Genomic DNA, 17,500 nt, shown 5'->3' with positions numbered 1-17,500 from the left:
GGTGTCAGCATGTTGCTTGTGTCTGCATCAGGGCCTCAGGAGGACTTTCACATGTTCATTTCCATTCATTCATTACAGAAAAAAGAACGCATTTATTTAATCCCACTTTTATTTATTTTTTGTCACCATTTTAGATGGCACTTGTGACTTTATGTTAAACTGTTGGTCTGTTTATTCTTTTTGACCAAGGATATTTGGGTGGGTAGGGTCGGTGTAACATGAGGTTAGGTACATTGTGTGATCTGTTGGTCTGCGTCGCTAAAATAAACCGGATTTTGCTGCTTTAAACGTATGTATATGTCTATTCATTGATTCACTCGTATACCAAATCCATTTGAAATTAATCGCATTTGAATCGTATGTCAATACTCGAGAAGCAACAGCTAATTAGTCTCTAATTAATTAGATTTAAAAATGTAATCGCGTCCCATCTCTAGTTTGTATTAATTTTGTTATTATTATAATGTATTTATTTGTGTATACCCCTACTCTCTCCCCCTCTCTCTCTCTCCCTCCCCCTCTCTCTCCCTCCCTCCCTCCCTCCCCCCCCCCTCTCTCTCTCTCTCTCCCTCCCTCACCCCCCCTCTCTCTCTCTCTCTCCCTCCCTCCCCCTCCCCCTGCTCCCTCCCTCCCCCCACTCCCTCCCTCCCCCCACTCCCTCCCTCCCCCCACTCCCTCCCTCCCCCTCTCCCTCCCTTCTCTCCCCAGCCATAGATGGGGTTCCCTTTACTCTGCACCCCAAGTTCGACACCCAATCAAACGGCCTGGTGAGTTCCTCGTCTGGTGACCTTTCACCTCTGTCTCTCGGAGTCACATGGTACAGTCGGAACTCTTACTTACTGGAGTATGAACTGATTGTAAGTCTCACTCTCTTCTTCCAAATTGTCTATCTTGCTCCCCCCCCCCTCCTCTCTCTCTCTCTCTTTCTTTCTTCCCCCCCCTCTCTCTCTGTCACTTTGTCTCCCCCGCCCCCTCTCTCTCTTTGTTTCTTCCCCCCTCACTCTCTCTCTCTCTCTTTCTCTCTACTTCTCTACTTTGTCTTCCCCCCCCTAGGCCCCTACCAACACTCCACTGACCAACATCCGTATCAAGTCTGTTCAGGACATTGAGAACGAGGTAGTTGTTTACGTGTGTCATATACTATATACTGTATATGTCTAGAAATTCTGAAATACTTTCCCACAAAAGGGAACTTTCGCTACAACTTCAGACAAAGGGAATTTTCCCTCCTGTACTACATCCTAATGCACCGCTATTGTCACTGTTTTATTATTATTACTATATTATATTGTTGATTGTTGTTGACTGTTGTTAAAAACAAAGAAACACACACGACAGACAGCGGCACACATCCAAGCATTTCCAGCACAGTTAAAAGAGTAAAAACATACGTCCATCTCCACACCTCCTCCACTTACAGTCACAGCATCAAGTTAAAGGGACAGCGTCACACATCCACATAAACCCGCACAACATTAAGCACAGCAGAAAGCACACTAACAGCATTAGAGAATTAGCAACACATACAGTATGCACATTTGGGCAGACACAGGAAAGTCAAGCAGGCATGCATGGGACAGGCAGTAAGGGTTGGAAAAGCACTAAGAGGGTTGAAAAACAGTTGCATGCGCCAGTGAGAATGTCAATAACAATTTGATTTGATTTGATTTACTGTGGCAGCATCCGCACACTCAAATCGGATGAGCGGTGGTATTTTCACTATTTTGATTCGATTCGATTTGCTGTGCAAATCCGGTTGTGTGTGTGTGGCCCATCAACCCTCTTCCGTGTGTTTTCAGTACAACTACACTTTTGCCGTTGAGGAATCAGCGGCCAAGCGGACTAGACCCTCCCTCCCCACAGGTAGTACCTCCTAGTACTTCCTGTCCGTCCCGCCCTCCACGAAGCCAGCCTCCCGATGCACTTCCGGGTCAACCTCATAATGACAGGGACATGAAATGATAATCAGTGTCAAATGTCGTCCAAGTGCCTACAAATGACAAGTTGTTACTGACCAAACGAAGGTGCCTCTCTGCGTTATAATACCATATAGCACTAGTAATCTTTTTACACTCTGTTTCTTCGTCACGACCAAAGTTGTGTCCGATGGGACCAATATATTGTATACATATATATTGTATACATACATACATAAAATTGTTGGGAAGAAGTGGTCTTAACGCTCTTTGTGGTCTTAATCTTTGTGTTTTATTTCGTTTTAACTATGTTACAAATCAATCTCACATAAAATATATCTGTTGTTTCTTGTTTTTATGTTTACTTATATGGTACTTAATGGGGACCATGAGAAAAACTGACCTGTGCCATTGTAAATAATCCATCTACGTCTGTGTAGTGAAACATGGGTCATTTATTGTTGTTGAAATTCATTGTGAAGGATATTTAACTGTCTTATTGTGCAGTGTGTGCCTTGCATGCCTGGAGTAAAATAAACAAATATTTTATTGACGTTTTGTATTTCTTTGCTAAAAAAATCTTTTTAATATTGCCTTTAAATGACTAAATAATTAAATGATGCATCTATAATGATTGGAGCACTTTGAGCTGCAACTTTTGCAGGAAAAGCGCTATACAAATAAAATGTATTATTATTATTATTATTATTATCTGTACGTAGGAGCCGTGATTGGACCGTAGAGGTATCATTGATTGGACCAATCAACTCGGAGGTGTCTTTGATCGGACCAATCAACTTTAGAGCGGGGAGTGTCAGTTTGCTTTGCGATTAAGCCAATGGTAGAGCATGAGACCTACCCCTTTGCTTTGAGATTAGCCAATGGTAGAGCAGGAGACCTACCCCTCCGAGTGTCGCCGCTAGCCCGAGTCTAGTAGACAGAAAACCCATCTAACCGGTGTCGCTTTGCTTGTTGTTCGCCGTGATTTTCCGTTGCTGTTCTGATTTCCCCACAACATTCATCTCTGAACAGAAATATCAACACAATATGGACGGCCGTGGCTACGGTTCAGGTATTTATCGGGATATATATATATCGACGGTCATGTTGCTTTGTGACTCGTTTTTTTTGGTGGGTTTGAAAATGTGTTTTCGTCGTCAGCCGTTAGCTCGTTAGCTCCGTTAGCTTTGTGTTCCCTCCCGTCTGTGTCTTTGCTGTTTTTTTCTTTGTTATTACCGATGTTATTGTGAGTTGACCGCCTCGTTCATATGATACTAGAACAGATGCAAAAAAAAAAAACAGCTTAATCTATCTTGTGGTTGTTGCTCATTTAGCTGTGGAGGTAATCCCATTAAAATGGAGTCAGTGTGCCACGACTGGGACCCGCAGTAGGTTGGAATAAAATGGCCGCCGTGTTCATTTCTCAACACTTTGGGGGTTTTAGTCTTTCTTCTTCTTCTTCCTCCACACCCCGAAAGTCGGTAGGTGTGTCAAGTAACCCATTGCAGTACTAGTTACCGACTGAGTCGTTGAAAACACCGAAACTGGCCATATCTCCCCTGGCTGTGCTGGCTAGCGGTGAGCCCCCCATAGCCTTCGTTTCTTTGTTATCGAGATAATTGACCCTGTGTGCGTTCGTACATTCGCTCTGAGAGCGCCGGAGCGCACACTGGGTTTCAACGTCATATAGGTACCAAGTGATTTGATTGGACAGGAGGCGTTCCATCAGTGCTGATCAGGTTTTCCAGAGCGTATTTACGAACGCAGCCCCTTGTGTGAAAGGCGTTTCACTAGCCATGCTCTCTGGACGAGCGTTTTGAATAATATATATAATAATATATGCCATTTAGCTGACACTATTATCCAAAGCGACTTACATTGCAGTGAGTGCATACATCTTTCAGTATACACGGTCCCAGCGGGACTGGAACCCCCAACCTAAGCGTTGTTAGCGCCATGCTCGACCGACTGAGCCACAGAGGACCACTAGACACCAGTCAAAGGTTTGGACACACCTTCTCATTCAATGGTTTTTCTTTATTTGTTTTTAGTTATTTCCTACATTGTAGATTAATACTGAAGACATCAAAACTATGAAAGAACACCTATGGACTTATGTAGTAAACAAACAACAACAACAACAAAAGTGTTACACAAACCAGAATAGGTTCGATTCTTCAAAGTAAGCCACCTTTTGCTTTGATGACAGAGAGTTTGCAAACTCTTGGCGTTCTCTCTCAATCACATTCACGAGGTAGTCACCTGGGATGGTTTTCAATTACCAGGTGTGCCGTGTCAAGAGTTAAGACGCTAATTTGAGGAATCCTCTTGTGTTTGAGACCACCAGTTGTGTGTTGTGCAGAGGTAAGGGTTAGTTACTTAGTAGACAGCTCTATACACAGCGAATAGCACCCCCCCCCCCCCGTTCGACGACTGCTCCGATCCATATTATGGCCCGAACCACTCAGCTAAGTAAAGAGAAGCGCCAGTCCATCATCACTTTAAGACACGAAGGTCAGTCGATCCGGAAAATCTCCAGAACTCTGAACGTGTCCTCGAGCGCGGTCGCTAAAACCATCAAGCGCTATGACGAGACGGGCTCCCACGAGGACCGGCCCCGGGAAGGAAGACCCAGGGTCACCTCCGTCGCGGAGGATCACTTCATTCGGGTCAACAGCCCTCGCAAACGCAAATTAACAGCGCCCCAGATTCGAGCTCACATAAACGCCTCGCAGAGCTCCAGTAGCAGACACATCTCAGCGTCCACCGTGCAGAGGAGGCTGCGCGAGTCGGGCCGCCACGGGCGAATCGCTGCAAAGAAGCCGCTACTGGGGAAGAACAACAAGAATATAAAACATATTCTGGTTGGTTTAACTCTCTCTTTTTTTTTTGCTCTCTTTTGTTTACTACATAATTCCATATGTGTCCTTTCGTAGTTTCTGATGTCTTCAGTATTAATCTACAGATGTAGAAAGAAAAAAATAATAATATATATATATATATATATATAATAAAGAAAAACCATTGAATGAGAAGGGGTGTCCAAACTTTCGACTGGTACTGTAGCTATGCTTAAACTACCGCTGCATACCGAGCCTTTCCAGAGAGGCCCTTGTATTGCTCTGCAGTTTGGGGGGGTGTTTGTTTGTGTGTGTGTGTGTGGGGGGGGGTGTCGTCTAGAGCTGGTAGGTTTGAAATGTTCTCTCTGTCCTCGTTGTAGGGTACTCGAGTTGGGGGGGCGGTGGAGGAGGTGGGGGCGGCGGCGGCGGTGGATCAGGCAGCAGAGGTAAGAGAACACGCCTGCCGCTTTACAGCTGTGGACTAGATGGTGGTGGTGGGGGGGGGGGGGGGGGCAACACACACACACGTGGGTGACTCCTCCACATCATCACTGTCTTGTGCCCTCACCAGCACAACAGCATGCACTCTCATAGATAGGCAACACACACACACACACACGCGGGGGACTCTGCATTATCACTGTCTTGAGCCCTCACTAGCATAACAGAATGCACTCTCATAGGCAACACACACACTCGCGCACGTGACTCTGCATTATCACTGTCTTGAGCCCTCACTAGCACAACAGCATGCACTCTCATAGGCAACACACGCGCACGTGACTCTGCATTATCACTGTCTTGAGCATGACGCAAAGTATCGTAGCGTGAATAGTAGTGTTATCAAACATGTGGCTGAAAGAGGGTTCCTAGGCTAATTCATTGGGGGGGGGGTCATCCAAAGCTGCCTGTGGACCAAGTGACTCTGACCCTACACAGCTTCAACCCCTCAGATCAATAAAGTACCCCCCCTCTCTCTCTCTCTCTCTCTCTCATACTAACTGAGTGCTTTCTCTCTCTTTCTTTCTCTCTCCCTCATCCCTCATCCCCCCCTCTCCCTCTCTCTCCCTCCCTCCATCTCATCCCTCTCTCTCCCTCCCTCCATCTCATCCCTCATCCCCCCCCTCTCCCTCTCTCTCCCTCCCTCCATCTCATCCCTCTCTCTCCATCTCATCCCTCTCCCTCCCCATCCCCTCTCCCTCCCTCCCCCCCTCTCTCCCTCAGGCTCAGGGAGCTATGATCTATATGGAGGTTCCGGATACAAGGACTCCATGTCTTCTGGGCTGGGGGGCTACGGAGTAGGAGGAGGAGGGGGGGGAGGAGGAGGAGGGTACGGGGGCGGGGGGCAGATGAAGAGGGGGCTCAGTGGGGGCTCCCTGCTCTCGTCCACGGGGACCAGCGCCGACGCCGTCATCGCCAAGATCAACCAGCGCCTGGACATGCTCACCCAGCTGGAGGGGGGCATGAAGGGGGGCCGCGACAGGTAACACACACACACACACACACCTGGAACACACACACACACACACACACCTGTCTGACCCTCTACACATGCATGCACACACACACACACACACACACCTGTCTGACCATCTACACACACACACCTGTCTGACCCTCTACACACACACCCTACACACACACACACACCTGTCTGACCATCTACACACACACTCACACACACACACACACCTGTCTGACCCTCTACACACACACACACACACACCTGTCTGACCATCTACACACACACTCACACACACACACACACACCTGTCTGACCCTCTACACACACACACACACCTGTCTGACCATCTACTCACACACACACACACACCTGTCTGACCCTCTACACACACACACACCTGTCTGACCATCTACACACACACTCACACACACACACACACACCTGTCTGACCCTCTACACACACACACCTGTCTGACCATCTACACACACACTCACACACACACACACACCTGTCTGACCCTCTATACACACACCTGTCTGACCATCTACACACACACCTGTCTGACCATCTACACACACATCTGTCTGACCCTCTACACGCACACACTCACACACACACACACACACACCTGTCTGACCCTCTATACACACACACACACTTGTCTGACCATCTACACACACACCTGTCTGACCCTCTACACACACACTCACACACACACACACACACCTCTCTGACCCTCTACACACACACTCACACACACACACACCTGTCTGACCCTCTACACACACACACCTGTCTGACCCTCTACACACACACATGTCTGACCCTCTACACACACACACACCTGTCTGACCCTCTACACACACACACACACACCTGTCTGACTGGCTCCATTCTGGGTTCTGTCTGACCTGCATCACATCCTCCTCCAGGCCGCCGATACTTCCCGCGCGTCCCGGTCCAACACTTTCTGGGGGCGGGTTTCACAGACGAGGCTTGAGGCCTGGTCCTGGACTAAATCACACTTTCAATGCAAAACCTCCATTGAAGCAGCTTCCAGTAGTCTGGCAGGGTATCCGCGGTGTCTTGAAAAGTATTAAAAGTTGATAAATCAATTTTGGGAAAATCAAAACCCTTAAGTATTAAAAAGTCGTATCACGATTTTATGAGGTCTTGAATTTTGTAGGTTTTTTCCTGAATTAGACTCTGTCCAAAGAGTTTGAGTCCTAAAAACTTTTAGTAAAAGTTCGTGAATTTATTAGTTTTATTAAAAAAACAAAGATGATGTTGTATCGGCGACCTTGAGTGCCATGAAAGGCGCCTTATAAAATAAATGTATTATTATTACAGTGTTTCCTCCAGGATTTGACATTAGTGGCGGAGCGCTCATTCTTCGCACGCGGAGCGTGCACGCGCAAAAAACGCGCACTGGCGCTCAAAACAAAGACGTAAATTCACCAAAAACTAGAGGGTGGCAACAATTATAATTTCTTTAATAGCGGTTAAGTCGTGCCCCGCGGTGGCGTAGCGGTCTAAGCACTAGACACTAGTGCAAGCTGCCCACCGGGGACTGGGATCGAATCCCGGTCTCGCCAGATCCGGATATGGCCGAGGCACACAGGGAGCGGCATATTGAGCGGCCGCTCCAGAGGGCGGTATAGGACTATTTCCGGACAAGGATCCGTCGCGCAACAGCGCCCCCGGGGTGCCGGAATAACGGTGCTGGGCTCGAGGAGCCAGTCAGCTAGCCTGCCTGGCGATCTCCTCTGGGGCTGCCACGGGGTCGTGCGGCGGATCCTACGCGATAGGCAGGGGATAATTGGATGCTAGGTTGGGTTCAATTGGATACCAAATTGGGTGAAAAAGGGATAAAATCTGGAAGAAAAAAAAAGGCGGTTAAGTCATTAAAGCCGAGCAGGTGATTTTATATAGAAGGTGATCAAATACCAATATATCCTGCAGCAGAACATGCGGAACGCGCATGACACACACAGAAAGATCAATACGAAGTAGGCCTACATGAGAGTACACGCACAAAACGGGCTAACGTTACTCATTAACTGTTTACTCAAGTAAAATCACAGTGTGACAGTCAGATGGAGCATTTGGTAAACAACAACAGCAAGGTAATGCTATCAGTTGAGAAACCAACTCTTACCTTTGAGGACACCAACATGAGCCCTGCTTACCCGTACCTCCGCCGTTCTGTTAGTGGTGATTTTAGAGGCAATAGATTATTTTTGCCCCGCGCATATTGCTATGAATAGTTCGAAGCTAGGTGCTTGCACGTTAGGTGCAAGAATGCTCGGTTAACCCATTAGCGGGAACATTATTTGTTTCACAAAATAGGCTGATTTAATTGACCATGAACATCAGAGACATACATTACGAATGTTCATTTAAAATACTCTATACTGAGCGCTGGTATAAGAACATGAACCAGAGAACAGCAGTAAATGCAATAACCCACAGTCGTCGCTGATTTCGATTAGGATACGTTTACGGGATTAAAGGGACCGGCGACGGGCGAAGAGAGAAATCCAAATGTCCCGCTAAATTCGGACCAATCACAAAACTGCTTTGAAAGGCCTCGCGCCGCGCGCCTGTTGAGAGCGATTCAGTCTCGATTGCAGTGTGAACACAAACGACGAGGTTAATTGCAACATTGTAACATATTGTAACTAACTACACCCTAAATCGTAACGGAATGTTGGTCTGGAAGCGGCCTAAATCTAGCTTCAATCTGCTTTTTTTCTGTTCTCTGAATCAATTAGTGGCGGAGGTAATTCATTCGTGGCGGCCCGCCACGAATAAATGCATATAGAGGAAACACTATTATTATTATGATAGTGGTCTAGTCTATTGCAAACTAAAACTGTTAAGTTAAAGGTGTCACTGTTACAGCTCGAAGTGGCGTTGAGGTCTGGAAAAATATTGACACAGTCTTTAAAAAGTCTTAGAAAGGTATTGAAATTAACCTCAAGATTCCTGTATATTCCTGACTGCTAGACCTACGCCCCGTCTGTGAAACTTTGGCCCAGTATCGTTGGATCCCCGCCTGTTTCATTCACCGCTGACGACCTATCGCCTCGCAAAGCTGCCACACCCACTCTTCAATGCCCCCCCCCACACACACGCACACACACCCATACACACACACCCATGCAAACCACCAACACATAATCTCTCCCAGACTTGGGGCCACACCCAAACAATCTGTGGATCGATCCGATTGTGACAGCGGCATCAAAAATGTTCAGACTTTTATACATTTCGACGTTGTTGAGAATCACAACACACACTTGCTAGTCAAGCCAAAAATACTACAACAACACAATCGATAGGGTGAGTAATCCCCCCACTGCTACCTAGTTAACTAGAACACTACTTTACGCAGTTAGCAGGCTCACAAAACAAGCCGTGTTAGTTGACTAGCGGTGTGTGTCATTGATTTTCAACAACGCGGAAATGTATTTACACATTTTTCAAAAAGAAACATTAACGGACATTAAATCGTCTGCAGGTTTGTTCCCGCTGTCACCAGCAGCAGCTGTCACAACCGCCTGAAAGTGGCGCTTTTCCATCCATGTCACCTTCATTTCCATCGGTATCGCATTTCTAGAAAGAACGCCACCCCCATACCGCTCCCTCTTCCTGTCTGGTCACACGAGCGTTCCCAAACACACACACACACACACACACTCCGTACCCAGGACTCGACCCCCCCCCCCCCCCCCCGCCTTCTGGTAATGACTGTGGCGTAACGGTAAGGGTAGAGTGAATGAGAACAGAGATTTGGGGAACTGTTTTTTTTGTATATTAACTTATCAAAGAATGTTCGGAAACGTTATTTCGGTAGATTATTTCTCCCCTTTAATAATACCAATTGGTATTGTATTTTATATCGTTGGAAAGCCCGATTAGTCACCTTTACAATGAGGTACAACTTGTAAGGATCATGCATTTGTGGAATGAGTAACACAGCTAAATGTGTGGGTAGCGGTCCAAAACAATGTGCCAAAATCCCCTATATTCGTCTGTTGGTATTCACTCTCGTTTTGAGTTGCTTGCTGGATTGGATGGTTGCACTCTCCCACAGTAATAAGGAAAAAACAACACATATTGGCCATTTCTACACTTTATTCGTTTTTCACTGTCAGGGACCTCAGTAGCGTGTGGAAGATCCAGTCACAACAGCATGGCACCATCTCCTCATGCTGGTCACCAGCCTGGTCACACACTGCTGTGGGACGGCATCCCATTCCTCAACCAGGATTTGCTGCAAGTCAGCCCCACACAGACAAGTTGGTCACTCTGGCACGAGCCCAAGCTGATCCCACAAGTGTTCAATTGGGTTGGGTTCTGGACTCACGGCAGGCCATTCCACCCTCTCCACTCCCAAATTCTGGAGTTACTCTGGCTCTGTGTGAGCGACCGTTGTCATCCTGGAGGATGGAGTTAGGTCCCAGATTCTGGAGATATGGGATCGCGACGGAATATCATTCCGATATCTCACTGCATTGAGATTGCCTTCAATGATGACAAGTTCTGTTTTGCCTGTGAGAGAGATACCGCCCCACACCATGACACTGCCCCCATTGAAAGGTGTCACGCGATCTGTGCAACAATCTGCATAGCGTTGATCCAGCTTCTGCAGACAGAACTTTGATTCATCACTGCAGTGTTTCCTCTATATGCATTTATTGGTGGCGGGCCGCCACGAATGAATTTCCTCCGCCACAAATTGATTCAGTCCACAAAACAAACAAAAAAACACCTCTGAACATTTTTTGCTGATTAAAATATATCTGATCCTAGATCAGCGCTATAATGGATGTTGACTATAAGTGCACCTAAACCCACACCCATCTCTCTCTAACCGCTGATCCAAAATCAGATTAATGACATTAAACATTCAGTTGACGACGTGACACAAGGGCTACTCCTGATTGGTCTAAATGTGAACCGGCATGAGAACCGTGCAGACTCAACCATCCCTGCTGAAAAACTGTCGCAAATTGAAGAACTCGCGCAAGTTGGAAACACTGGGAAACTTTCGCCAAGTTGGACATACTTTTCCTGTTGTGTTTGAGACGGAGCCAAGACTGCTCGTTTGGAAGGACATTGGATCCGTGAGTAACGTAAACCTTCAGAGCTTATGGATGGAAACCGGTATCACAAGTTTATATTCTGTATATATATATTTTTTTTTTTGCCATCCTACCTCTAGTTTTGGTTGAAATTAGGTCGTTGTTTTGAGCGCGCGTGCACGCGGAAAAAAAAAATCGCGATAGGGCTCTCCGCCAGTCTCACAGAACTTGGTCCCAAGTTTGGAAATGGTACCAGGGCTGACACCAAATAATGCTGCCACTCTGCGTACCGGAACACCAGCTTCCACTTGCCCTATTGCACAGGCCTTGTCCTGAAGGGACAAACGTGGCATGTTTATGCTTGGAGCACACACAAACTCAACAAAGTTGCAGGACCCATGCACACAATTGCTGTCAATTAGGTGTCAATCAGGCATACACCTGCCGGCACTTGAAGCTCAAAACGAGAGTGAATACCAACAGAAGAATATTGCAGGGGATTTTGGCAAAAAAAGGGCCTTTTCTGCTGTGTTGCTCGTTCCACGAATGCATGATCCTTACAAGTTGTACCTCGTTGTAAAGGTGACTAATCAGGCTTTCCAACAATATAAAATACAATACCAATTGGTATTATTAAAGGGGAGGAATAATCGACCGAAATAACGTTTCCGAACTTTTTTGAGGAGTTTATATACTGTGCTTTGAATCCCACAGGTGAGTGTTTGTCAGAGATCACCTGGCCAGGTCAGGGTGGGGTCGTTGACGTGGGAGGGGGACAGTACCAGCGGGCCGCAGGTGGATCATCTTAACGTTTGTTGCTTAGTTTAGGAGCAGCTCGTGGTTAGAGAGGGAGGGGAGGGAGGGGGAGAGAGAGAGAGAGAGAGAGAGAGAGATCAGCTTCTACGGGGCTATGACCTAGTTAGTTGTCTCGGAGTTAGAGGTACTCTCCACTTTTTTCTTCTTCTTCTATGGTTTAGTGTCCAGACGTAGTTGGGTACTTTCTACTGCCAGTCACCTGGAGGGAAACCTCAGAATCCCGATTCCCCCCCCCCCACCCCTACCCCCAGAATCCCTCCACCTTCTTAGACAAAGGGAAGTCAGCATTGCACTGCCCCCCTGTGGTCTGGACAGAGAACTGCACCCACATTTGCTCTCTCTCAGGCACCTGACACAACAAAGACAATGTCTTCTTCGTGTAACCCCCCCCCCCCCCACTGAGGGCTCTTCTAACATGGCCTCCTGTTTCCTCCTGTTCTACCACTCTGTTGTGTCTGTGTCATGTCGTCTCTCTGTCTCTGAGCGCTGCATGGCGCGGGTTTGGCTGTCAGGGTGAAGGATGCCGTTAGCCAACCAAGCTAGCTCACATTTGCTGGTGACACCACCCATATCGGTCTGAGGGTCCCTCCTACCTGTACACAAGGCAACAACAATTCACCCCCCTCCCCTAAAAAAACACAGAAGCTAATTTTGCCTCATGGGAAATGCCTCATTTATTTACTTAAAGACACTTGCTTCAACTTGGTCTCTGCTCTTGTCTGTGTCTCTCTCTGTGTCATCATCATCAACCCAACTGTCCTCCACAGCTCTTCTTTACCCCCGAGGCCCAAGGGGGTTAACCTCCCCTCCACGCCCCCACCCCACAGGGTACAACCCCTCCCCCCTCCCTCCAAACAGACAGATGTGGGGTGGGTGAGGAGTGATGGAATGTGTTTAATATATATATATATACTCTCCACAGAGGAAAAGCATAAATATGCCCCCCAAACCCACACCACCCCCCCAGATTTGACCACATCCAGACCGTAATCTGTTTTGGATCGTCAGAACGGCATGCATTGTGACCTCACCAATGTGACTCATCATGAAACATGAAAGAGAAAATGAAACGGGAGAGAGAGACCGAGGGTTAGGAGGAGAAGGGGGAGAAATCCCCCTCGCCTTCCCCAAAACCCGGTCCCTCCCTCACACTCTCCCTCCCTGCTCTGCCGACTCCCTCCCCCCCATCCCCCCTTTCGCAGGTTTGACCAGTACGAGTCCTTCGACTCGCGCCCCTCCTCCCTCCCCTCCCGCGATCTCTACAGATCGTCTGCTAGCTATGGGTACGGCGGGGACATGATGACCCAACGAGGAGGCTCTGGCTTCGGAGGAGGAGGAGGAGGCCTGGGAGGAGGCCTAGGAGGAGGAGGAGGAGGCCTAGGGCTGGGAGGAGGTGGAGGAGGAGGTGGCTTTGACAGCTCCTCCTCCTACGGAGTCGCTAAGATGAGGCAGACCATGAGAGACTCCTTCTCCAGTGGCTTGGGAGGTTCAGGAGGAGGAGGTGGTGGAGGTGGTGGTGGTGGAGGTGGAGGAGGTGGAGGCGGATGGGCCGGAGCTGGCCGTCGCTCCCCGAGAAGGGGTGGAGGGGCCGGGGGTCGCGGCGGGTTCACCGGCCGAAGGCTGGACCCCCCTCCCATGGTTGGAGGTGGTGGTGGTGGTGGAGCAGGAGGAGGAGGAGGTGGGGGCCGGGGAGGGGGAGGAGGCCAGGGCCACCCCCACTCTCACTCCCCCGGGCGGGGCAAGCTCCCGTCACTCCTCTCCAACCGCATGTACCCGGAGAGCGGGGGCTTCCACCAGGGCCCCCCCGCCGCCCCAGGGCCCGGCCCACAGGATTTCCCCGGGAGGCACTTTGGAGGGGGCCCCAGGGCCGGACGCCAGCGGGGGCGCAAGAGGCCCCTGAACCGAGTAAGTACCGCCAGCCCCCACAGCTGGACAAGACCTATGACCCCCCCCATTTACCTCTCTTTTACCCATGTCACCAAACAGCATCCCCCCGTTCCCCAACTTGGGGACAGGGGAGACGTGGATATGACCCCCGCCCCCCCCCTCCCCCCAAATCCAATCAACGCTTTTTTAATGATTAAAAAGCCCCCCCCCCAACAAAAAGAAAAAACCCATCCCTCTTTCCAAACTCATAGTTTGTCATGTATTAGTTGTTGTTAAGCCCCCCAATTCAATATGGCCAGAAATGCCTCTTTGATCAAAACTGCCCCTCCTCCAATGAAAAGTGCCCCCTGCCCCTCTTAACCCAGTAAAGATCTGGTGTGGAATCACTCCCCAACCCCCCTCTTTTGACATTTATTTGGGTTTTGTTTTGTTTTGCCCCTGTTCTGACCAACAACCCCCCCCCCATGTAAAAGCTAATGCTAGTGCTAAGCGAGGGATGTCCATTGAGAATCATGGGGTTTGAACAGAGAAAGAAGGACTGCTAACGGTAGTGTTACTAGTACATAATCGCTTTGGTTCACACCGCCACCCCCAACCCCCCCCCCCCCCCCTCGAAAAACACACCGACAAAGAGTTTCTGAAACCGCGACGTATATTTTGGCGTACAACTATTGTCCCATTCCCCGATTTCTATTATGATTATTTACGCTATTTCGACACTCCATATCCACGCCAACGAGATCGTGTGTGTGTGTGTGTGTGTGTGTGTGTGTGTGTGTGTGAGAGAGAGAGATTGTGTGTGTGTGTGTCTGTGTGTGTGTGTGAGAGAGAGAGAGAGAGAGAGAGAGAGAGATTGTGTCTGTGTGTGTGTGTGTGTGAGAGAGAGATTGTGTGTGTGTGAGAGAGATTGTGTGTGTGTGTGAGAGAGAGAGAGATTGTGTCTGTGTGTGTGTGTGTGTGTGTGTGTGAGAGAGAGAGAGATTTTGTGTGTGTATGAGAGAGAGAGATTGTGTCTGTGTGTGTGTGTGTGTGTGTGTGAGAGAGAGAGAGAGAGATTGTGTGTGTGTGTGTGTGTGTGTGTGTGTGTGAGAGAGAGAGATTGTGTGTGTGTGAGAGAGAGAGAGAGATTGTGTGTGTCCGTGTGTGTGAGAGAGAGAGAGAGAGAGAGAGAGAGAGATTGTGTGTGTCCGTGTCAAGGTAAGTGGTGATGTGACTGCTGAGGCCATGTGGGGTCTGATGGTGACCCTGTTAAACCTAGTGTTCACCTGCATGCTGCACTACCATGAGTGGCCAGAGGACCTACACTACTTAGATTATATAGAATATATACAGATATATTATATACAGTATTATATATTATACTACTTATTTCATCATTGGCCGATAGTTTTCCTCTGTGTTCGAAGCTGCATTTGTGTGTGTGTGCGTGTGTGTGTCCTACACGTTCCTGTACGCTGGTGGCGGTCATACGTGTCATGAAAGGTGTGATGTGGAGGGAAGTGTGTGTCTGAAATATGAACGTGTTTGTGGGTGTGTGTGATCTTTTTCGATAGTGTGTGTATGTGAGATGTGTATGGTGTGTGGGGCAGGTTTGCTGTATCTCTGGTGTGTGTGTGTGTGTGTGTGTGAGAGCAGTGTGTGTGTGTGTGTGTGAGCAGTGTATGCGTGAGCAGCGTGTGTGAACAATGTGTGTGTGTGTGTGTGTGAGAGCAGCGTGTATGTGTGTGTGTGTGTGTGTGTGAGCAGTTTGTGTGTGTGTGAGCAGCGTGTGTGTGTGAGAGCAGCGTGTGAGAGAGCAGCGCGTGTGTGAGAGCAATGTGTTGACAGTGCCCCCCCACCCCAGCAGGTGAAGCCCCAGCAGCAGCAGCAGCAGCAGCGGGAGGTCCAGAAGAAGAGGAAACAGACGCCCACCGCCGGGGACGAGCCGGAGTCCAAGATGGGCAAGACTGAGACCCCCGAGACCCCCCAAGGTACACACACACACTGAGACCCCCGAGACCCCCCAAGGTACACACACACACACTGAGACCACCGAGACCCCCCAAGGTACACACACACACTGAGACCACCGAGACCCCCCAAGGTACACACACACACACTGAGACCCCCCATGGTACACACACACACACACACTCACACACACTGAGACCCCCCAAGGTACACATACACACATACGTGCATTCTCAGTTGCCTGGTACGGTGTATGTGTGAACGCGAAATTGTCTCAGGCGAAAGCCTGTGTGAAAGTGTGTTCAGGACTGTTTTGTGTGTGTGTTCTGTTAAACCGTGCGTGTGTATTGTGTGTTTAGAACTGTGTGTGTTGTGTGTGTTCTGTTAAACCGTGCGTGTGTATTGTGTGTTTAGAACTGTGTGTGTTGTGTGTGTTCTGTTAAACCGTGTGTGTGTTGTGTGTGTTTCAGCAGAGCCAACAGAGAAGAACGGCGACACAAAGGAAGTCAAGAGCCCCGCCGCTGTACGTAACCTAGCAACACTACCTACTGTTACTGTACGTAACCTAGCAACACTACCTACTGTTACTGTATGTAACCTAGCAACACAACGTGCTGTTACTGTACGTAACCTAGCAACACTACCTACTGTTACTGTACCTAACCTAGCAACACGACATACTGTTACTAGACGTAACCTAGCAACACTACCTGCTGTTACTGTACGTAACCTAGCAACACTACCTGCTGTTACTGTACGTAACCTAGCAACACGACATACTGTTACTGGACGTAACCTAGCAACACTACCTGCTGTTACTGGACGTAAACCGTTACTTCAGCAACTGTGTGTGTGTGTCTCTCTCTCTCTCTCTCTCCATAAACTCACTTCTGTTTCTCGTCGCCACAGGCAACCAAAGCTCCAGCAGAAGGAGAGAACGGTGAGATTTGTCTTTAATTTTAAAACTTTTAATCAAGTTAGTTATTTATAGTTTTGTTCACATTAGACATAACCCTCACACACAGTTTACATGCACGCAATTGACCTCTCACCTGAAAGTACTTTCTTCCTTTTGTAGCGCACATATTTATATATATTATTATTGTTGTTGTTGTTCTCTGTAGCCATGACGATGCAGGAGGAGATCAGCCAGATGAAGAGGAAGCTGCAGGGCAAGGCGGCCACGCCCCCCCAGGACAAGTACCCCAAGCTCAGGAAGAGGAGGGGCTTCCTGGAAAGGTCAGGGGTCAAACTAAACACCCAGAGGTCAGGATTGACAACTATCATGTCCCCCCCCTCCTCCTCCTCCGTTCCTTCTTTCTCTTTCTCCTCCTCTCCATCTCTCTTCGAGAAAGCCTGAGGGTCTGGGTGACCGAAACAACCACCTCACACATCCTCTTCTCTTCCTCTCCTCTCCTCTGCTTTCTCTCTCCCTCTGTTTCTCTTTCTCTCTCTTTCTCACTCTGTCTGTCTCTATCTCTCTCTCTCTTTCACACTCTGTCTGTCTCTATCTTTCTCTCTCTCTCATGTTCAGT

The 17,500-nt window shown here is 48.5% G+C and overlaps 2 protein-coding genes across 2 annotated transcripts in view; both read left to right on the top strand.

Moving 5' to 3' along the window:
- The window catches only part of mvb12a (multivesicular body subunit 12A), a gene marked incomplete at its 5' end in the record, with an annotated part of 10,425 nt that extends 8,104 nt beyond the window's left edge, over positions 1–2,321 (top strand). The window contains 3 exon segments of the mRNA XM_080524714.1: positions 709–767; positions 1,054–1,116; positions 1,800–2,321. Coding sequence (XP_080380840.1) covers positions 709–767; positions 1,054–1,116; positions 1,800–1,877 — 200 coding nt within the window. The 3' untranslated portion in view covers positions 1,878–2,321.
- Positions 2,322–2,963: 642 nt separating this feature from the next.
- akap8l (A kinase (PRKA) anchor protein 8-like) overlaps positions 2,964–17,500 on the top strand; it is a gene marked incomplete at both ends in the record, with an annotated part of 19,655 nt that continues 5,118 nt past the window's right edge. The window contains 8 exons of the mRNA XM_080524712.1: positions 2,964–2,988; positions 5,137–5,202; positions 5,981–6,239; positions 13,331–14,033; positions 15,859–15,985; positions 16,436–16,488; positions 16,875–16,905; positions 17,090–17,231. Coding sequence (XP_080380838.1) covers positions 2,964–2,988; positions 5,137–5,202; positions 5,981–6,239; positions 13,331–14,033; positions 15,859–15,985; positions 16,436–16,488; positions 16,875–16,905; positions 17,090–17,231 — 1,406 coding nt within the window. The remainder of the gene's footprint in view (positions 2,989–5,136; positions 5,203–5,980; positions 6,240–13,330; positions 14,034–15,858; positions 15,986–16,435; positions 16,489–16,874; positions 16,906–17,089; positions 17,232–17,500) is intronic.

Source organism: Nansenia antarctica (genome assembly GCF_963989245.1).
Source record: "Nansenia antarctica genome assembly, chromosome: 2".
Classification (NCBI taxonomy): domain Eukaryota; kingdom Metazoa; phylum Chordata; class Actinopteri; order Argentiniformes; family Microstomatidae; genus Nansenia; species Nansenia antarctica.
The sequence above is the reverse complement of the archived record's forward strand: the minus strand, read 5'-3'. Positions and strand labels throughout refer to the sequence as shown.